Source organism: Kogia breviceps, chromosome 9 (genome assembly GCF_026419965.1).
Source record: "Kogia breviceps isolate mKogBre1 chromosome 9, mKogBre1 haplotype 1, whole genome shotgun sequence".
Taxonomy (NCBI): domain Eukaryota; kingdom Metazoa; phylum Chordata; class Mammalia; order Artiodactyla; family Physeteridae; genus Kogia; species Kogia breviceps.
The window spans coordinates 32,799,871-32,817,241 of record NC_081318.1 but is presented as its reverse complement, the minus strand read 5'-3'; the positions used below and the strand labels follow the sequence as shown (position 1 = coordinate 32,817,241).

Here is a 17,371-nt window from a genome sequence, read left to right as displayed (position 1 = left end):
ACTTTCCATCATCTCAGAAAATTGCCCCTCTAACCCAGAAGTAACCCTTTTTCTGACCTCTCTCACCATATATTAGCTTTGCAAACTTCATACAACCACTTTGGAGCACTGTCTACCAGTTTAGACATTCATCTACCTTCTGACTCAATTCCATTTCCAGTTACATATCCAAGAAAAAATGAGGGTTTTTTTTTTAACCAAAAAGTACACAAGAATAGTCACAACAGCTTTCTTCATAGTAGTCCAAAACTGGAGAACAATCCAAATAGCCATTAGCAAGAGAATAAACATATTGTATATCCACACAATGAAATACTACTTGGCAATAAAAAGGAACGAAGTACTGAAACATGCTACAACATGGATGAACCTCAGAAGCATCATTTGGAGAGAGAGAAGCCAGACACAAAAGTACACATGCCATTATGATTCCAGTTGTATGAAATTCAAGATTGTAGATTTTAAGGAAAGGCTTTCGCAACAATTTGAGTTTGTACGCCTAAGATGCTTGGAGAAAGTTCTTCTTTCATAAAAGGATCTGTATGAAACACAAGATGGCAAAGAAATGGAAGGAAAATTAAAGTAATGCCAACAGTTCAGCCGAAGTGAGAAACATTTATTCAGCATTCCTTGTTTCCACAACGAGTATGTGATGTCTCACTTACTTTGATTTCCTCCTTGAATTCTAATTCTTAAGGGGACTTTCTGGCAATAATGGTAGCTACACGTCACTTACAAAAGACAGAAAAGCACTGCACAGTTAGAGTCTGCTCATACAAAATTGGACTTAGAATGATTTTGAGTTGCTTCCTCAAAATAAAATTTCTGAATAAATTACAAGCAATATTGGAAAGCAGCTTATTTGTTGTTATTTCCTGCTTAAAACTTCTGATACTACCATTTTCATCAGTATGGTTAGTCACCCTGTTCCCCTTACCATTTTATCCATTTCCCTGGTGGCAAAAGCATAAAATCATAGTAGGCAGACAAGTCTATGGAGATAGAGAACAGATTAGTGGTCACTGGGGGACAGGTACGGGTGGGGAGGGTACAAATAAAGGGGTAGCATGAGAAAGTTCCTTTGGAAAAGTTGTGTATTTTGATGGTAGTGGTGGCTACATGAATGTAGCCTTGGGATAAAATTGCATAGAACCACACACACACACACAGGAATGCATGTAAAAAATGGTGAAAACTGAATAAGGTCTGTAATTGACTTAATAGTACTGTACCAACGTCAATTTCTTGGTTTTTTTATGTTATAATGCAGTTATGTGAGTAGTCACCATTTGAGGGAAGCTGAAGGAAGCTTCACAGAACTCTGTGTACTATATTCACAACTTCCTATGACCCTATAATTATTTCAGAATAATAAGTTTCATAATTATAATAGGCAACAACAACCAAGTCTCAGCCTTTTTTTTTTTTTCCCTAAAGAAATGAAAAAGGCTCATGGGGCAAGCAGCCCATAATAATTAGCTTTCTCCTAAAGGTAGTGTATATGGTTTTTTCTTAAAAGTGAGCCAAAACATGCAGGTCCTGCCTCTGATTTAGATATTAGGCATTTATTAGATTAAAATACGGTTAACAATTGCACACCACAGAAGGAATACGCTAACTTTCATGAAGGTATATCAATAATTTTCTACATCTGCGGGCTAACAGCACTTCGTGTAAGTTCTGCCTTTGTCTGTTTATGCTGTCTGTGTCTGGCTCCACCAGTGTATCATATTTGCCCATGAACTTGCTGCAGACAATTCATAGAAAGAATTCTTCCACTTAGCATCACTGTTATCTTTTAAAAATTCACTTATTACCTGTACATCGCAGGAAGCTTTGGAAATGCAGGTAAACATAGAAAAAAATTGTCTATAATCTCAGCACCCAGAAATAAAAACTGTTGATATTTGATATATATAGTTCCAGCCTTTTTATCTCTGTGCATAAAAATGCTTTTTAAAAAATATGTGAGGCTTCTCTGGTGGCGCAGTGGTTGAGAATCCGCCTGCCGATGCAGGGGACACGGGTTCGTGCCCCGGTCTGGGAAGATCCCACGTGCCGCGGAGTGGCTGGGCCCGTGAGCCGTGGCCGCTGAGCTTGCGCGTCCGGAGCCTGTGCTCCGCAACGGGAGAGGCCACAACAGTGAGGCCCGCATACCACAAAAAAAAAAAAAAAAAAAAAAAATGTGAAATCATAATTTTTGTAAATTTGTTTTACTTATTGATGTCTACACAACAATGCAACATTTCCCCAGGTCATTAAATACTTCCCACCACATGATTTAACGACTACATCGAATTGCATCCTGTGGATGTGCAGCACCTTAGCCATTCTCCTATGATTAACATTTGGGCTGTTTCCAGTTTTCTACCATTAGAAACAATGTCGTGATCAACATCCTTAAAGCTAAATCTTCATGCACAGTTGTGATGATTTCCCTTAGGATAAAGTCTCAGAAGTAGAATTGCTGGGTAGGCACAATGTTAAAGCATTTGATTTATATTGCCACATTAAAAAAAAAGAGTGTTGTACACAAAAACCTTATTTGAACAAAATGCTTTACCTGAAGGGTAATTTAGGATCAGTTTCTTTATAATGCTTCATCCCTCCTTAGAGACAAATTGCCATTACCAAATAGATGTATTGCTTTGAAAGAATTAAAATAAAAATATTGAAAATATATAAATAAGTTATGCAAGAATTGTTTGCTGTTTTTAATGTTTGTTTAATAGTGAGAGCAAAATAATATACTAAAGAGATAACAAATGGAATGAACTTGCCACTAGTGGGGAATGGGCTATTTATATTTCTTCCTTTTCCCATTTGATATTGATTAAAATTTTTTTTCTTTATTTTTTTAAGCATTATGACTGTGCTCATATACCAGTATCTTTACATACAATGAAGGAGCAAGGGTAAAATTTTTTTTAATGGAGAAAATGTACCATAGTAGTTGTAACGTTGCAGAGTTGTGAATGTCCTGTCTATGGGTGTGAGGGGGTTAAAGATCACCTTTGATTAAGCATCTCTAATATTCTGCTGGAACACATCAGTCGTATCTCTTTCTGCATTTCCAACTGGGTGAATGTGTTCATTTACTTGATTAGGTAACCTTCAAAACAACATGATCATTCTCATTGAGAAGCTAAATCCTTAACAACAGGTTTTCTTTAGTTTATCAAGTGAGGTTCCATCTGTGCTGCCACCTTCGAATAATTTTGACCATTATTTTCAGTTTCAACTCCTTTCTAGGACTAATCCTTTGTTCCCACTTCATAGGAAGGTGCTAGATTGTTGCAGAAGGAACACAGATCACACCAGGAAGGGTGGAAGCAGGGCTTGGATAATTTTTAAATGAAAGGCCTGAAGTTTTAAAAAATAAAAAGGTCTGAACTTTTAAGTAGAATGTGTATTATCTGCAATTTTTTTTATTATCTTCCAGTAACAATCAATAAGTGGACCCTAGCAAACAAAATAATTGATTCCTGGATTGATTTCACATACTGGGAAGTGGTTAAATGTTTAGATGTTGGAGAAGCAACAGGACAAATCCATGAGTATCTGACATTTTTTTTTCCTTCTTAGTCATAAGCATACCATTTTACAGTATGTATATGGTGCTGAAATTTTGTTTAAATATAATTTATGAGATCAGGTTTACAAAGACCTCTCTCTCTTTCAATTCTGTGTTGGTATTTTCTCTGATTATGTGTATTTTATCAATGTCATTGAAATTTCCCTCAAAGAGAAATTACTTATGATGGAATTGGTGGTAAATACTCATTATTGAATGAAAGATTGTTTTTCTTTTATGAAATTATTTTCTTCTGCTGTTGTCTTTTGTCTAGTTTTGGACTTTCCTTTTCATCTCTACCGTAATGTAATTCTTCTAAAGTTGAAAACAGCCCAAAAGAAACTTGGAGGGCGTTCCAGATGTTAAGAGTTCTTCTAACCTAGGGTGAATTTTGTAGCACCTGGGAATGGCATATTTTTACCTAGTCTGAGTATTAAAGAAAGACAGTTATGGTGCGAAATAGGATCATAATTTAAAAACAAGTCCCACCTCCTGCCCCCAGAGGGACTACCCTCTTTGCATTTATCTCCTCTTAGTTGTACTCTGTGCTTTTATTTGCCTGTAAACTCTATCTGAATCTGGTACCCATTCCCACCCCTCCATCTGAAATTTTCTATACAAACTGAAAGGAACTGTTTTTCTGGGCAACAAATTAGGCTTCCTATGAAAGGGGCTTTATCATGGGTTTTTTTTTTTTTTTTTCTTGGTATGCGGGCCTCGCTCCGCGGCATGTGGGATCTTCCCGGACCGGGGCACGAACCCGTGTCCCCTGCATCGGCAGGCGGACTCTCAACCACTGCGCCACCAGGGAAGCCCTATCATGGGTTTGAATGAACAAAAATTGTATAGTTTTATAAAGATTTCATATATATGCTCATAAAGATTTCTCTTTCCAATTTTAACAAAAAAACTGAATATAAATTTCATGAAATCTGGTTTAAATCTGACCACTAAAGAATAATTTTTAAATAAATTTATTTATCACTAAAAAACCTTATATTTTAAAAAAATCCAGGTAATATTTTTTTCACTTTAATAGTTTATATACCTCTTGAGAAATTTTATAAGTTAACAAAGAAGTCCTATTTGCCTTTCTTGATATCAAGGCTATTCATGTAATATTTAAACTTATGTATTTATAGCTATTCTCTGCTTAAATAAACTCAACATATGAAAAATCCATACTTTAAATAAAAGATGATTGCTGAGCAGTGTGGTGGATTTGAAATTTGAACTATTCACAAAAATATGAATTACCCTTAGTTTCATGTACCACTTGGATACATAAGGAACAGTTAAAATATTCTTAATTTATGCTCTTTAGGCTTACATGATTAAAATGCTAGTGTATTAAAAAATCATTGCTCTTTGTTTGTACAGACTTATAACAGTTCCTACTTTTTTTCTCTCTAACAGATATAAGCTTACCAAAGTCGGCAACAATATGCTACACAGCGGCCTTGCTCAAAGCAAGAGCTGTCTCTGACAAGTAAGTGGATAGTAGCCTGTGCAGTACAGATGCTGGTCTGGACCGAAGGAGATGTGTTGTCTTTGAGGGCTTTCTCTGCAAGTTTTTCTTAGTCTATGAGACCCCTGCTTATGAGCATGCATTTTCCAAAACCTGCATTTTCTTTTCTTTCACTACTAGAAGGAGGGAATGTATATCGCTAGGTATTGTAATGGTGTGTGGGTTCCTAAAGAGGGATTTATATGAAACTCCATGCCTCTGAGGTGACTTTTATTTTTATTTTTTTTTGCCAGACAGTAGATACCAAAAGGCCTGCTTGGGACTTACACAAAATGCCTTCTTTGATTCATTTTTTTTGCATATTCCTCTTCCTCCAGCAGTCCAGGACGGGGTAGTAGTCATAACAAACATATTAATATGGCAAAAGGGGATGGTCATCTCCCTTTCCTTACCTCATCAATTCCAAACTAACTCCCCACCCAGGATCCATTTACCTTGAGTCACCATCACAGCGGGACATTTGCCCGTTTTGTTCAGGCAGGTGACTATGGTGTAGAGAACTTCCATAAACACCCAAGATGACTGGCAAGTGAAAGAAAATAGATGGCTTAACTGGTTTTGAGTTCATAAACGCTTACACTTCCCTATACACTCCCTCGGTAGCACTGAAAAGCAGATAACAGGAAAAGAAAACAGCCTCTGCTGTGTCAGACAGGTTTGCTGTTAAGTGTGTGTGCACTTCAAGACCGAAGTAATTTTCTTTCATTCTTTTTTATCCTGTAGATCGCCAGTACCTACTGCAACATCTTTTCTCCCTACACAGCGACTCCAGCTTGGGAGGGCAGGGCCAGGGTTGTCACAGCTTCCCCTGTGGTGTCTGCCTGCCAAGCACAGCTCTGGAGTTAGCCCTGGGTGTGAGGTGAGAAAGAGATTGCATGGTCTGGTTTTTTTCATTCACTTGGGCAGGTGTCTCGCCCGCAGTTTGGGCATGCACACTCCCCCTGCCGGAACAGCCCCAAGCAGGCTCGCCTGCTGCTGAAGCTGCAAGACTTAACCCTCCATCGCAGCACTGACATTGGGTTGGGAGCCTCCTTTAAAATTCTCCCCAGTTCTGTTTTTAACCAAGTGCGCTCTTCTGTAACCTAGTTTTCTCTTTTTCCTACACTGTCTGCCCTTGTCAGTCCTATCCCCTCCCCTGACCTAAGCAGGTACCTCCTAGAAAACTTAGATTAGCTATTTAGGCAGAGAGACTTGACAGCTGAATTTAATTCCTGCCGCGATTAGATGCAAGCACGCTTTCTGCTTCTGCTGGGGTTTTTGTTGGCCTCTGTCTGAGGGGTCACTCAGAGGTTCTGTGTAGTGGAGGTTTGGAGAGCTCATGCCTTTGGCTCGCTGCGGTTTTCTGGGCCCTTGATGTGTAGATGCCTTTCCAGGTTAATGCCCAAGCAGTGGTCCCAACTGGATGGTGTTTGTCTTTCTGCTTTTCAGATTCTCTCCCGAGGCTGCATCTCGGCGGGGGCTGAGCACAGCAGAGATGAATGCAGTAGAGGCCATTCACAGAGCTGTGGAATTCAATCCTCATGTGCCAAAAGTGAGTCTGTGGAATCCCCATAGGAACTCGTTATGATAGCAGAGAGTGTTCAGTGACCACAATGTCATGTCTCGAATGCACCAGTTATAAAAAAATGAATTGCAACCAGTGAATGTCGAGGCCCTGTAGAGCCTATGCTTATTAGCCTTGTTTTAAAGTAAAAGCTACATTCAAGAGGCTTTGGGGCCCATTTTCGGGCTTCATACGGTAAGGGTAAATTGATAGACCTAGCTTAGGCAGGCCAGGTCAGGAAGCCTGAAAGTGGCAAAATATGGAGATCCCAAGGGTGTTGATGCATTTGATAGGAATCTCACACCAGTTATAGTCTTACTTAGAACCAATTTGAGAAATGAACCTTGTTGTGAATAAAAGTGGTAAAAAATACTATTATGACATTCTGTATCTCCATAAGTAAATGACAGTTAATCAGTATTGGCCAGCAAATAATGAGGAAAACCTCAAAGTATGAAGAAGTAGTTTTCTTTTGACTTGTGAGTGCCATTTTAATAGGTATATATATAGTAGGAAATATTTGTCTTGTTAACCACATGACTGACCTATTTATAAATATGCAATATTTCCCATATAGTTTTTTAAGAATTTGATTTTAAAGGAGTCAAATCATGGCAGAGGATATTTCTGTAATCTTTTATTCAGAAGAGGAGTGTGTGTTCAGGACTTACCTGCATCTGAGTACCTACTATGTGATAGGCACATTGCTGAGGGCCACTTTCAGGTTCTTGATATTATAAAGCACATTTTGACCTCTAGGAAACCTCCTGCAGTTCACATCAGGTACTACAAGACAGTTTTCTTGGCAGAATGTCTGATGAAGACTTTCACTGGTGAAAAATGACAAAGGAAGGCTGTTTTCTTGTTTTGTTGCAGTACTGTAGCAAAAGGGTGGGGTTGGGTGCGCGTATGTGTGCCTGTGTGATGATTTATGGAGTTGCCTACGTTAATTTGTTGATATCCAGAGTGACAAAGCTAAGTGATCTAATATCATTCCTGAGCTTTTACTCAGGTCGCGGTCATCTTTTCACAAAACAGGAAATTGAAAGAGTGGTGCACAGTGCCATATTTGCAGAAGGATGTATTTATCCACTCTAGTTTCAGTGAATAATGATCAGCATAGTATTTGTAGACTTAGGTATTGTATATAGGGTGGTATAAAATATATCTATTTTTTTTTTTTTTTTTTAGTAAAAAGCACAGTTTTATTAGGTGGAAATCATCATACTAAAAGTTTTATAGCTCTAGTCAAATCAGTAATGTTGAGGCTATATGCCATGCCCAGAATTACTGAAAATACAATTGTGGAGGGCCTTAAATTATCACTTAACATTTCTCCCCACTCCAGGTAAAATATATCTATTTAATATTTTTTCAGCTAAGTTAAAAAGTGTTTATTCAAATTTGATTAAAATATAAAACTAATCATGAAAATATTGTCCTGAATTACAGTAAACTTAGGTCATCAATTAATATTTATTGAATACCATTCTCTAACTACAGAGCTATTTTATGAGCTCTGTAGCTCATAAAATAGCCTTAAAATAAATAAGCCTCTTTTAAAAGTAGTATTGAGCAATAGAGTCCTAGGTTCGGAGACAAAAACTTGGGTTCCAAATCTGGCTCTGTCATTTATTAGCTGTGGCATCTTGGGTTTAGCATCTCTGAACTCAAAGTTTTCCCTCATCTTACAAATGAAGATAAAAATATAAGCCTCACCTATCTTCTGTGATAAAGATCAAGTGAGATAATATGTTCGAAGTTCTTTGAAAATACTTGAGTACTATATGTTTGTAAATTATTAAAATTATTAATATTTGTCTTGTTGGCATCTCCTCAAGTATGGGACCTGAATCTTAATTTTTCCAGTTATACCAACCTGAGCCTTGTAATCCTGGGACACAAGATAGAAAACTGGAACAGTATCTAACAGTTAGTTAGATATTTTAATTGAAGCTGTCGTTTAATTCTAGATAATGGTCTTAAATGGTTGAGTCTCCAGAAGAGTAGTAAAAGCCCTAAGAAATAGTTTAAAGCTGCCATGGAAGAATTTAACCTCAGTCAACTGCATTCTACTTGCAAAATAGAAGTCTTCTAAAAGTGGAAATAATTTGAAAAAGTTGAAATAATTTGATTTCACTTTACCTTCTAATCATTAAACTGAGAGAAGATAGGGCATGTAAGTAAACTGATTCTCCATCACTTTACTTTGTTGGTGATTGTGCTGAGGGGGAAACTTGTTTCCAGATCCTCCTCATTATTGACATTTCTGTGGAGAAAAGGCCCTGTGAGCCACTGACCTTATATATTCACAATTAATCACAAACCTCTGGTACTCGTGTACCATATGCAGGCTATTATAAACATCTTTTATACGTGTTCTGTTTGTTGGACTGCTTGCTAATACTTTAGTAGACATGCACATGCATGTGCCTATGTGCACACATCTGCGTGACCGTGAATGCACATACACGTGCACGCGCGTGTATGTATGTGTGTATATATATGTATATGACTTTTCAGGCAGAGAATAGCCTTAATTCTAATGAAACATCAGTGGAGGATATAAACACATAGATTCTTGTTGTAATAAGGGATCTTAAATGTCATGTAGGACACCTTCCCATTTTAAGCTTAAATCTCTCCTCATAATGATACTATGATAATTATGTTTATTTTTGGTTTCTATTAATGTTTGCTATGTGGCAAGCACAGTGCTAACTGAACTACATATACCATCTCATTTATTTTTCATAACAACATTGTGAGGTGTATCATATTATTATCCCTGCTCCATAGATGAGGGCACTGCAGGTTTGGAGAGGTTAAGTAATCTGCTCTTGGTCACGCAGTAAGTATAAATGACAGAGCCTGAACTGATTCTGGGTTATCCAGCTCTTAAACATCTCCCTCCACTGACCCCCAGATCCCACCAGGTGGCAGACCAGCCTAGGCTTGAACCTTCAAATGATGGCGGCCGCATCCCTTCCCAAGGCACTCAATTCCCTGTAGACAATTCAGATTTCTTCAGGATGTTATCATGTCTTAAACACTGCCATAGCTTCTTTTTCTCTTTCACAGGAAGTTGTCAGTGGCCCACCCCAGGAATTTTCAGTATATACATGCTGTTTTACCCAATTATAGTCTGCTTGGAAGGAGAAAAATATACCAAATATGATAACTGTGAACTGCCTTCCATAAATTTTCATCTTAGTTCCAACTGGTATCCCAGTAAGCACTGTTAATATGTCAACATCCAATGATACATGTTAGTTATTTACCCCAGGAGGGTTATTCTTAGCAACTCTCTTTACCTGCAAACATGAGGAGTAGGGAGTATTCCTCCTAACCACATCACAGGACTGGGAAATAAATAACAATAGTAAAAAGCCATGGATCTCTTTTCTGAAGGAGAGCCTCTGAAGCCGTTAGAGTCTAAACATGAGGATTTCTGAAGCTTTAGACTGCAGCAGATTATAAGGAGGAAGCAGCCCATAGGCTCATACTACAAATGGAATTGTGTTACTCCCCTCCCAAGGAAGTGCAGCAGTGTCTCCAACCCTATGGAAGGTACCAACTCCTTGGATAGTTCTTCAGGACCCCTCATGATCTAACCCAACTTGTTTTTCATTTTTTTCTAGATCCTTCCAACAGTCCACTTACTGTTCCAGAAACATTCTTCTCTTCTTCCCTCTTTGCTTCTGAGGCAGTCCTCCTCATCCTTCACCCCCACCATTACAAGTCACCACCAGGAAGCCTGTACTCTCCTTGTCCCAGAATCAGTCTTCCCCCTCTGGTCTCTCACTACAGTGCATTGATTATGTGCTTACTGTTCACCTCTTTTTGAGAATGACTAGGGGTATTAGGATCTTAATCATGCTGGTGATTTTCAAGAACTGGGTACATAGTTGAAGAAGACAAATCTTTAAACCATTAAAGGACTTTCCCATTTAATGTGATTAAAATAGGAGTTTTGAGTTTAAAGAGAGTTTCTCCATTTTTTTAAAGAAAATTTCACTCATGTAATGCTGGACAAATGAAGGGTAAGTTCAGCTCTGTTCTCTATCTTTATCTATGTATTGTTATGTTGTATTGCTATATACTGTTTAATGGATTTTTTTTTTTTTTTTTTTTTTTTTTTTTTTTTGCGGTACGCGGGCCTCTCACTGTTGTGGCCTTTCTGTTGCGGAGCACAGGCTCCAGACACGCAGGCTCAGCGGCCGTGGCTTACGGGCCCAGCCACTCCGCGTCTTGTGGGATCTTCCCGCACCGGGGCACGAACCCGTGTCCCCTAAATCGGCAGGCGGACTCTCAACCACTGCGCCAGCAGGGAAGCCCTATTTAATGGATTTTTAGCTTCAGTTTTTTTCTTCCACTTTCCCGGAAAATTTGCTTCCTCACCTGCCCTGCTCTTGCTCAGCTGGACAGGGTTTACGTGGGAGGGACACATTTCTATCAGTGATCCGTTACTTTACACAGACCTAAGTTAATTAGTGCTTATGTGCTCTTAGTATGCTACACTTACATCGCAAGGCTCTCCCTGTGAAGAGACACATTTTTGGTTTGCAGGATGTTACATTCACTCCTTCGGGGTGCTAAAGATAAATTTCATTTTGAGAAATTTCCAAAAAGAGTCTAAATTATTGGTTTGTTACAAGCAGTATTAGATATGGTTTTTCCCTCTGTAGTGGTATTATAATAATAATTTTTATATGTGAGAAAAGAATAAAGTCATTCATAATCCCATCATATCTAGTCATATTTAAGACTTTTTTCTAGCCTTTTTTTCTATGCATTTTTAATACTTAGGAATCATAATCACATAGCATATTCATATTTTAAAAAATTAACATGGGACGCTTCAGTTGGACTTTATGGTTGGGAATTGGGGGTAAATTTATTCCTTCAGGGGGAGGATCATCAGATTTTCAGAGTTCTTTGACCTTAAAATGGTTATCCTCTAACTTAACAGTAAAGTGCAAGTCTTTTAGCCATGTGCCTTCAAACTTTAAAATATTCTCTGGATGATTTACTTCCTTTTTTTGTTATAAAAAGCACATAACATAAAATCTACCCTCTTAACAAATTTTTAAGTATACAGCATGGCGTTGTTAACTGTAAGCCCGTTGTTGTACAGCAGATCTCTAGAACCTTTTCATCTTCGTGACGGACACTTTATACCAGTCAAACAGCAACTCTGCATTTCTCCCTCCTCCCAGGCCCTGGTAGCCACCATTCTACTTTCTGCTTCTATGCATTTTACTACTTCCGCTACCTCATATAGGTGGAATCATGCAGTATTTGTCCTTCTGTTACTGGCTTATTTCACTTAGCATGATGTCCTCCAAGTTCATCCATATTGTAGCATAAGGCAGGATTTCTTTCTTTTTTAAGACTAAATAATTTTCCATTGTGTGTGTGTGTATGTGTGTGTGTGTGTGTGTGTATATCACATTTTCTTTATTCGTGCATTTGTTGATGGAAATTTAGGTTGTTTGCACTTCTCGGCTATTGTGAATAATGCTGCAGTGAACATGGGAATGTAAATATCTCTTCAGGATTCTGTTTTCAGTTCTTTTAGATGAATCCCCAGAAGTGTGATTGCTGGATCATGTTTTTAATTTTTTGAGGGGTCTTCATATCGGCTCCACCATTTTACATTCCCCCAACAGTGCACAGGAGTTCTAGTTTCTCCACTTCCTTCCTAACACTTGTCATATTCTATTTTTTTGATAGTGGCCATCCTAACATGTGTGAGGTGATATCTTATTGTGGTTTTGATTTACATTTCCCTGATGATCTGTGATGTTACCTTTTTATGTACCTGTTGATCATTGTATGTCTGCTTTGGAGAAATGGCATTTCAAGTCCTTTGCTCACTCTTAAATCAGGTTATTTTTAAACATTGAGTTGTAAGAGTTCCTTATTTATTTGGATATTAACTCCTTTTCAGCTACGGTTTACAGATATTTTCTCCCATTTCATAGGTTGCCTTTTCAACTCTGCTGATTGTTTCCTTCACTGTGCAGAAGCTTTTTATTTTGATGTAGTCCCACTTGTCTGCTTCTGCTTTTGTTGCCAGTGTTTTTGGTATCATATCCAAGCAATCGTTGCCAAGACCAGTGTTAGGAATTTTTTTCCCCTATGTTTAACTCTTAATGCATTTTGAGTTGATTTTTGCCTGTGGGGTAAGATATGGGTCCCGTTTTATTCTTTTGCATGTGGATACCCAGTTTTTCCAGCAACATTTGTTGAAGAGAATGACTTGGTTCTTGCATCCTCTAATTGTAGACATCAGGTTGTGGTCAACTCCAATAGTGAACCTCTTTGGGCGTAAATATTTTTTGCTCTTTAAGATTATTTTCTTAGGATAAATTTACAGAATGAGAATGACTGAGTAACATGTAGAAGCACTTCAGGGTTCTTGATATTTATTGCCAAGTTGCTTACCAAAAAAATCGTAGCAGTTTACACTCCCATCAGCTGGTGACTCCTACTTTTCCATTTCATCACACCTTCGCCAGCATTTAGCAGTTCGTCTAAAAACAAAAACGAAACAGAGAGTGAGAGAAGGAAAACAAAAATTATGATTTTATTAAGTACAGATGGATTTCTGTACTTTTAGTTTGCATTCCTTTGCCACTACTAGTAACATGGAACATTTTCAGCCACGTGCGTGTCTGAATTGTCAGGCCAAGTATGTAGAGTTCCTATTATTACTGAGAAAGCATTAATTACAATGATGGTGCAAAGGGTACCAACATAAAGGTAGGCAGACCTATCAAGTATTATTGAAAGAGTTCAAAAGTGTTCAAAACAAGGACACCCACTTCCTGTCCATGGGACCAGAGGGAAGTGTGGGAAGGAGGAGTTAATTAGCTCCCTGCCTGTTTCCATTTTGATAAAATGGGGATAAGAGTGAAGTCTTCATAAGGTTGTTGAAAAGTAAGTGGAATTACACTGTGTAACTCGTTCAGTGCATAGTAGGTGTGCGATACGTGCTGGCCCTTTCATCGCCGCTTCTCTTGTACCTTCAGCTCTATTTCTAAACTTGCATGCTGGGTGGAGGTAGAGGCTGCCTAGAAACATGCATTAATGGTACTTCTTGGACCACCCTAGTCTGAAGAAGGATAACCAGAGAGTGTAACAGTGGCACTACAATGCCCCGACCTGGAGTACCCACAGGTTCTCCTCAGGCCTCCAGATTTGAGAGGAGCCTGTAGCACGTTCTGGCTGCAGCTGTTGTCTTCAGGGATTTCCAGTTTGTAACTGCTGGCTAAGTCCTTTGCTGATTAAGAGGTACCCGTTTCTGACCTCTGCCTTGTATTCTTGTTCTAGCATAGCCATTCCTGCTTCCGCCACCAAAATAAAAAACCCCAAACAAAACAGGAACGACAAACTAATTAATAACGATTTATTATTTTGAAAGCAATAAACAGTTTTTCCCTCCTAACGCAATCTTATGTGAAACCTCGATGAACAAAGTAATTAGAAGTAGAACCACTGTGATGAAACTGGAATGAGAAGGCTGGTAGCCCTGCAACCCCAAGGCACCTCTGCATACAGTTTAAAACAATAGCAGAAGCCTGTGAGCCCTCACCACCACCACAGGAAAACCCCCATCTCGCGAGGTCCCACGCATAGAACAGGAGGCCCTACACCCATGCTGAGCCCTGGCTACTTGGGATGCTTGGGTGTTGTGGGTGGAGCTGTCGAGGGAGAAAAATCACCAGCACCGATGGGGAAAGCTTTCTTCTTCATCTTGCCTAAAATCCCGGCACTATTAAACCTCGGATTCGTCTTACTGGGCCCACCCAGGGACCTGCAGGGGGTGCAGTTGGCACGCTGAGGGTGCTGGCGGAAGGGGGCTCACCATGCTCCTAAAGCTTATTTACCAACAGAGCAGCCTGAGCTTGACAGAATATTGAGGTGAAGATCTAGTTTTTAAATTATATCAGAGTATGGAAAGAAAGTCGTGAGAAAAATGGAGAGCAAAGAATGAAGAATGTTATGACAGAAATGCATTCCCATTAAAAATGTGCATTTTTTTTAAAAAAAGCTCATATCATGTTAATCTAAAATTTCACGGGGATTTCGAGAGGCTCATGGGGGAACACATCCTGATAAATGTGTATGCCAATGGAGTGTCCACAGGACCTTGTTATAATGATGGAAATTCTATTTCTTACAAACACTAATGCAGGCCTCCCTTTATATCTTGGTAAAGCTGATTGACAGAGTATAAAATTGCTTTTTAATCCAATTTAGGAAACAAAATGTGTAGTGCGTTTTAACATTTAAAAATGCTTGAAGCGTGGAAGCAGAAACTCAGAATACCCTGGCAGATTGTCTGTGATATTGTATATCAATGGTATACTTCAGAAATATTATTTCAATATAAGTTTTTTTTGAATTGAGTCATGTTTTGTTCCAAAGCTTTTTTGCATTAGAGTAAGGAGAATGTATTGTGGAAATATGACCCGGAGAAAAATGAGTAGAAACCAGTTTTTAGCAATGTATCTCAGGAATAGAAAGTTTCTAAGAGGTCTCTTTCTTTAACAAAAACCACTGTAGCTGCTCCCACCAAGGCCACTCCCGCCACGGCCTCCCCAGCTCATCCTGTCTCACGCCTCCTGGGCATTTGGTCCCACTGGCCACATTTTCTATCTGAGGTCATCTCAGCTCCTTGCCACCTTCTCCTGCCTCTCTGAGCACTGTTTGCCTGCAGCGCTTCCTCCCTGCTCACCCTCAGGTAGGTCCTCCTTTCCTGCTTGCATCCCTCCCGGGAGACCTCAGGTGCTCCTGCTGCCTCAGCCTCTCCCCGCACACCCAGACCCCTGTCTCCAGCTGCTCTCCCAGGCTCCAGACCCGCACACCTTCACTCCTCACTGCACGCAGAGAAGTTTGGCAGGCACGACAGCTGTTTTTGTTACCTTCCCACTGCTAAGCCTTTTCCTCCTCTGGTGTCTTCATCTTAGCTAATTATCTCACGTTATTCTAATTTCCTAAACTAGAAATGTCACAGTGACCTTTGATTCCTTCTCTTGCCCTCAGATTCAGCCAGGCACCACGTCCAGGAGAAGTCCCCCTCCTTGGTTTCATCACCCCTCACTCAGACCATGACGGGAACTTTTTGACTTTGCTAACTTTAATCTCTTCCCTGTCGGGGACTCCTACACGTGACTTGCCCGTTTCTTTCAAAACCACAAACTGTACCAACCCACTTCCCAACTGCTTACTGCAGAGGTTTTCAAACTGTCTCCCTAGGAACCATAGGGTCTTCAGTCTTCTTGTGGGTCCCTCCCCCAAGATGCCCACAGTTTTGTTTTCCATCACTTGCCCATTCTGTTTGATATTTCTTTTTTTTTCCTTTGAACAAATTTTTTGGTGTCTCAAAGTTTGAAAACCACGGAATAACTCAGGGTGAAGGTCACACTCTGGAGCATATCATGCAAGGCCTTTTACAACCCCTTTTCCTGTTTCACTCCCTCGGAGAGTAGCATTAACACCTGAGTTCTGGCACAGGTTCCATCACATACAACTTGCGCAACCCAGGATGAGCTATTTAACTTCCCAAAGCGTCCATTTTTCCATCCGTAAAATAGGGATGATACTATCAGCTCCCTCACAGAGTTGTAAGGAGTTCCTGAGATAAGAAGCTTGACACGCGTTAGTGCTTCATCGGTGTTGGCAATTCCTGTCATGTTAGTACTCAAGCACCTCAAGATTGCAAGCCCCGTGTGTCCTCTGATGCTTTGGTGCCCAGCCTTGCTGTGGCTTCTGCCTCCCCTCATCTTTACAGGTAAACCTTTGTTTACTTAGCGAGACTGACTCATATTTTCCTTTTTTGTGACGCTGTCCCACAGATAATGCTCCCCGTTTGCCTCCTGAGGACTAAGTATAGACCTCTTACTAAGGCAGCCATCATGCTGAATTGTATCGTTTCTTTGTACACGTATGCGTGGGCACACACACACTCCTACAAAGATTAGGGATTAGCAAGGTAGTGACCTGACCTGATCACGTCCATGCCCTTGAGGTGAATTGTGGATGCGCCATATCTGTGCCCTTGGGGTAGACTGTGGGTGCTCCCGCAGATGAGCGTTAGAGAGCGCTGTGCCCTTGGGGGACACTACGGCACTCCCATATCTTTCTTTGGGATATACTGTGAACACACCCATATTTTTTGAATGAAGCAAAGTAACTGATGAATAGATAAGTGAACCAGCAAGAAACAGTTACCTTCAGAAGAGGACCCCTGAGCGGTACTGCAGATCACCAGGTTGGAGTTGGCATTTCAGCTTTGCTTTGTGTTTGTCTCCATACTGGTCAGTTGGTGACCGCTGGCCGCCAGTTCTCTTCAGCTGAACTGCTACTACTGTAAAATTGCTGAAGTATTTTACCTAGAAACAGACTCAATCATCTGTGGGACACACATACACAAGAAATATAACTTACCTCCACAGTAATTTAAATACTTCATGATTTTTGTTTGTTTGTTAACAAAAATAGCTACTATTTAGTGAATACTTATGTGCCAGGAACTGTGTGAATGCTTTACAAGTATAATCCTATGTAATATTCAAAAGTTAAAACAGCAAGACGGGTATTTTTTTATTCTGTTTTAACAGATGAGCAACCTGAGGTTGAAAGAAATTAAATAACTTCTCCAAGGTCTCTTAGCGGAATAGTAGAGACAGAATTCAAGCAGTGATGCAAAGGGGCA

The 17,371-nt window shown here is 39.6% G+C and overlaps 1 protein-coding gene across 12 annotated transcripts in view; it reads left to right on the top strand.

Annotated features, from left to right (window-relative positions):
- ST7 (suppression of tumorigenicity 7) overlaps positions 1 to 17,371 on the top strand; it is a 259,056-nt gene that overhangs the window by 215,236 nt on the left and 26,449 nt on the right. For 8 of the 12 annotated variants that reach the window (XM_067042292.1, XM_059074384.2, XM_059074382.2 and 5 more), the window contains 2 exons: positions 4,991 to 5,063; positions 6,531 to 6,633. In XM_067042292.1, coding sequence (XP_066898393.1) covers positions 4,991 to 5,063; positions 6,531 to 6,633 — 176 coding nt within the window. Of the gene's footprint in view, positions 1 to 4,990; positions 5,064 to 5,825; positions 5,962 to 6,530; positions 6,634 to 10,286; positions 10,555 to 17,371 lie in introns of those variants that run through there. The other 4 variants (XR_010842130.1, XR_010842131.1, XM_059074386.2 and 1 more) reach the window with 3 other exon arrangements.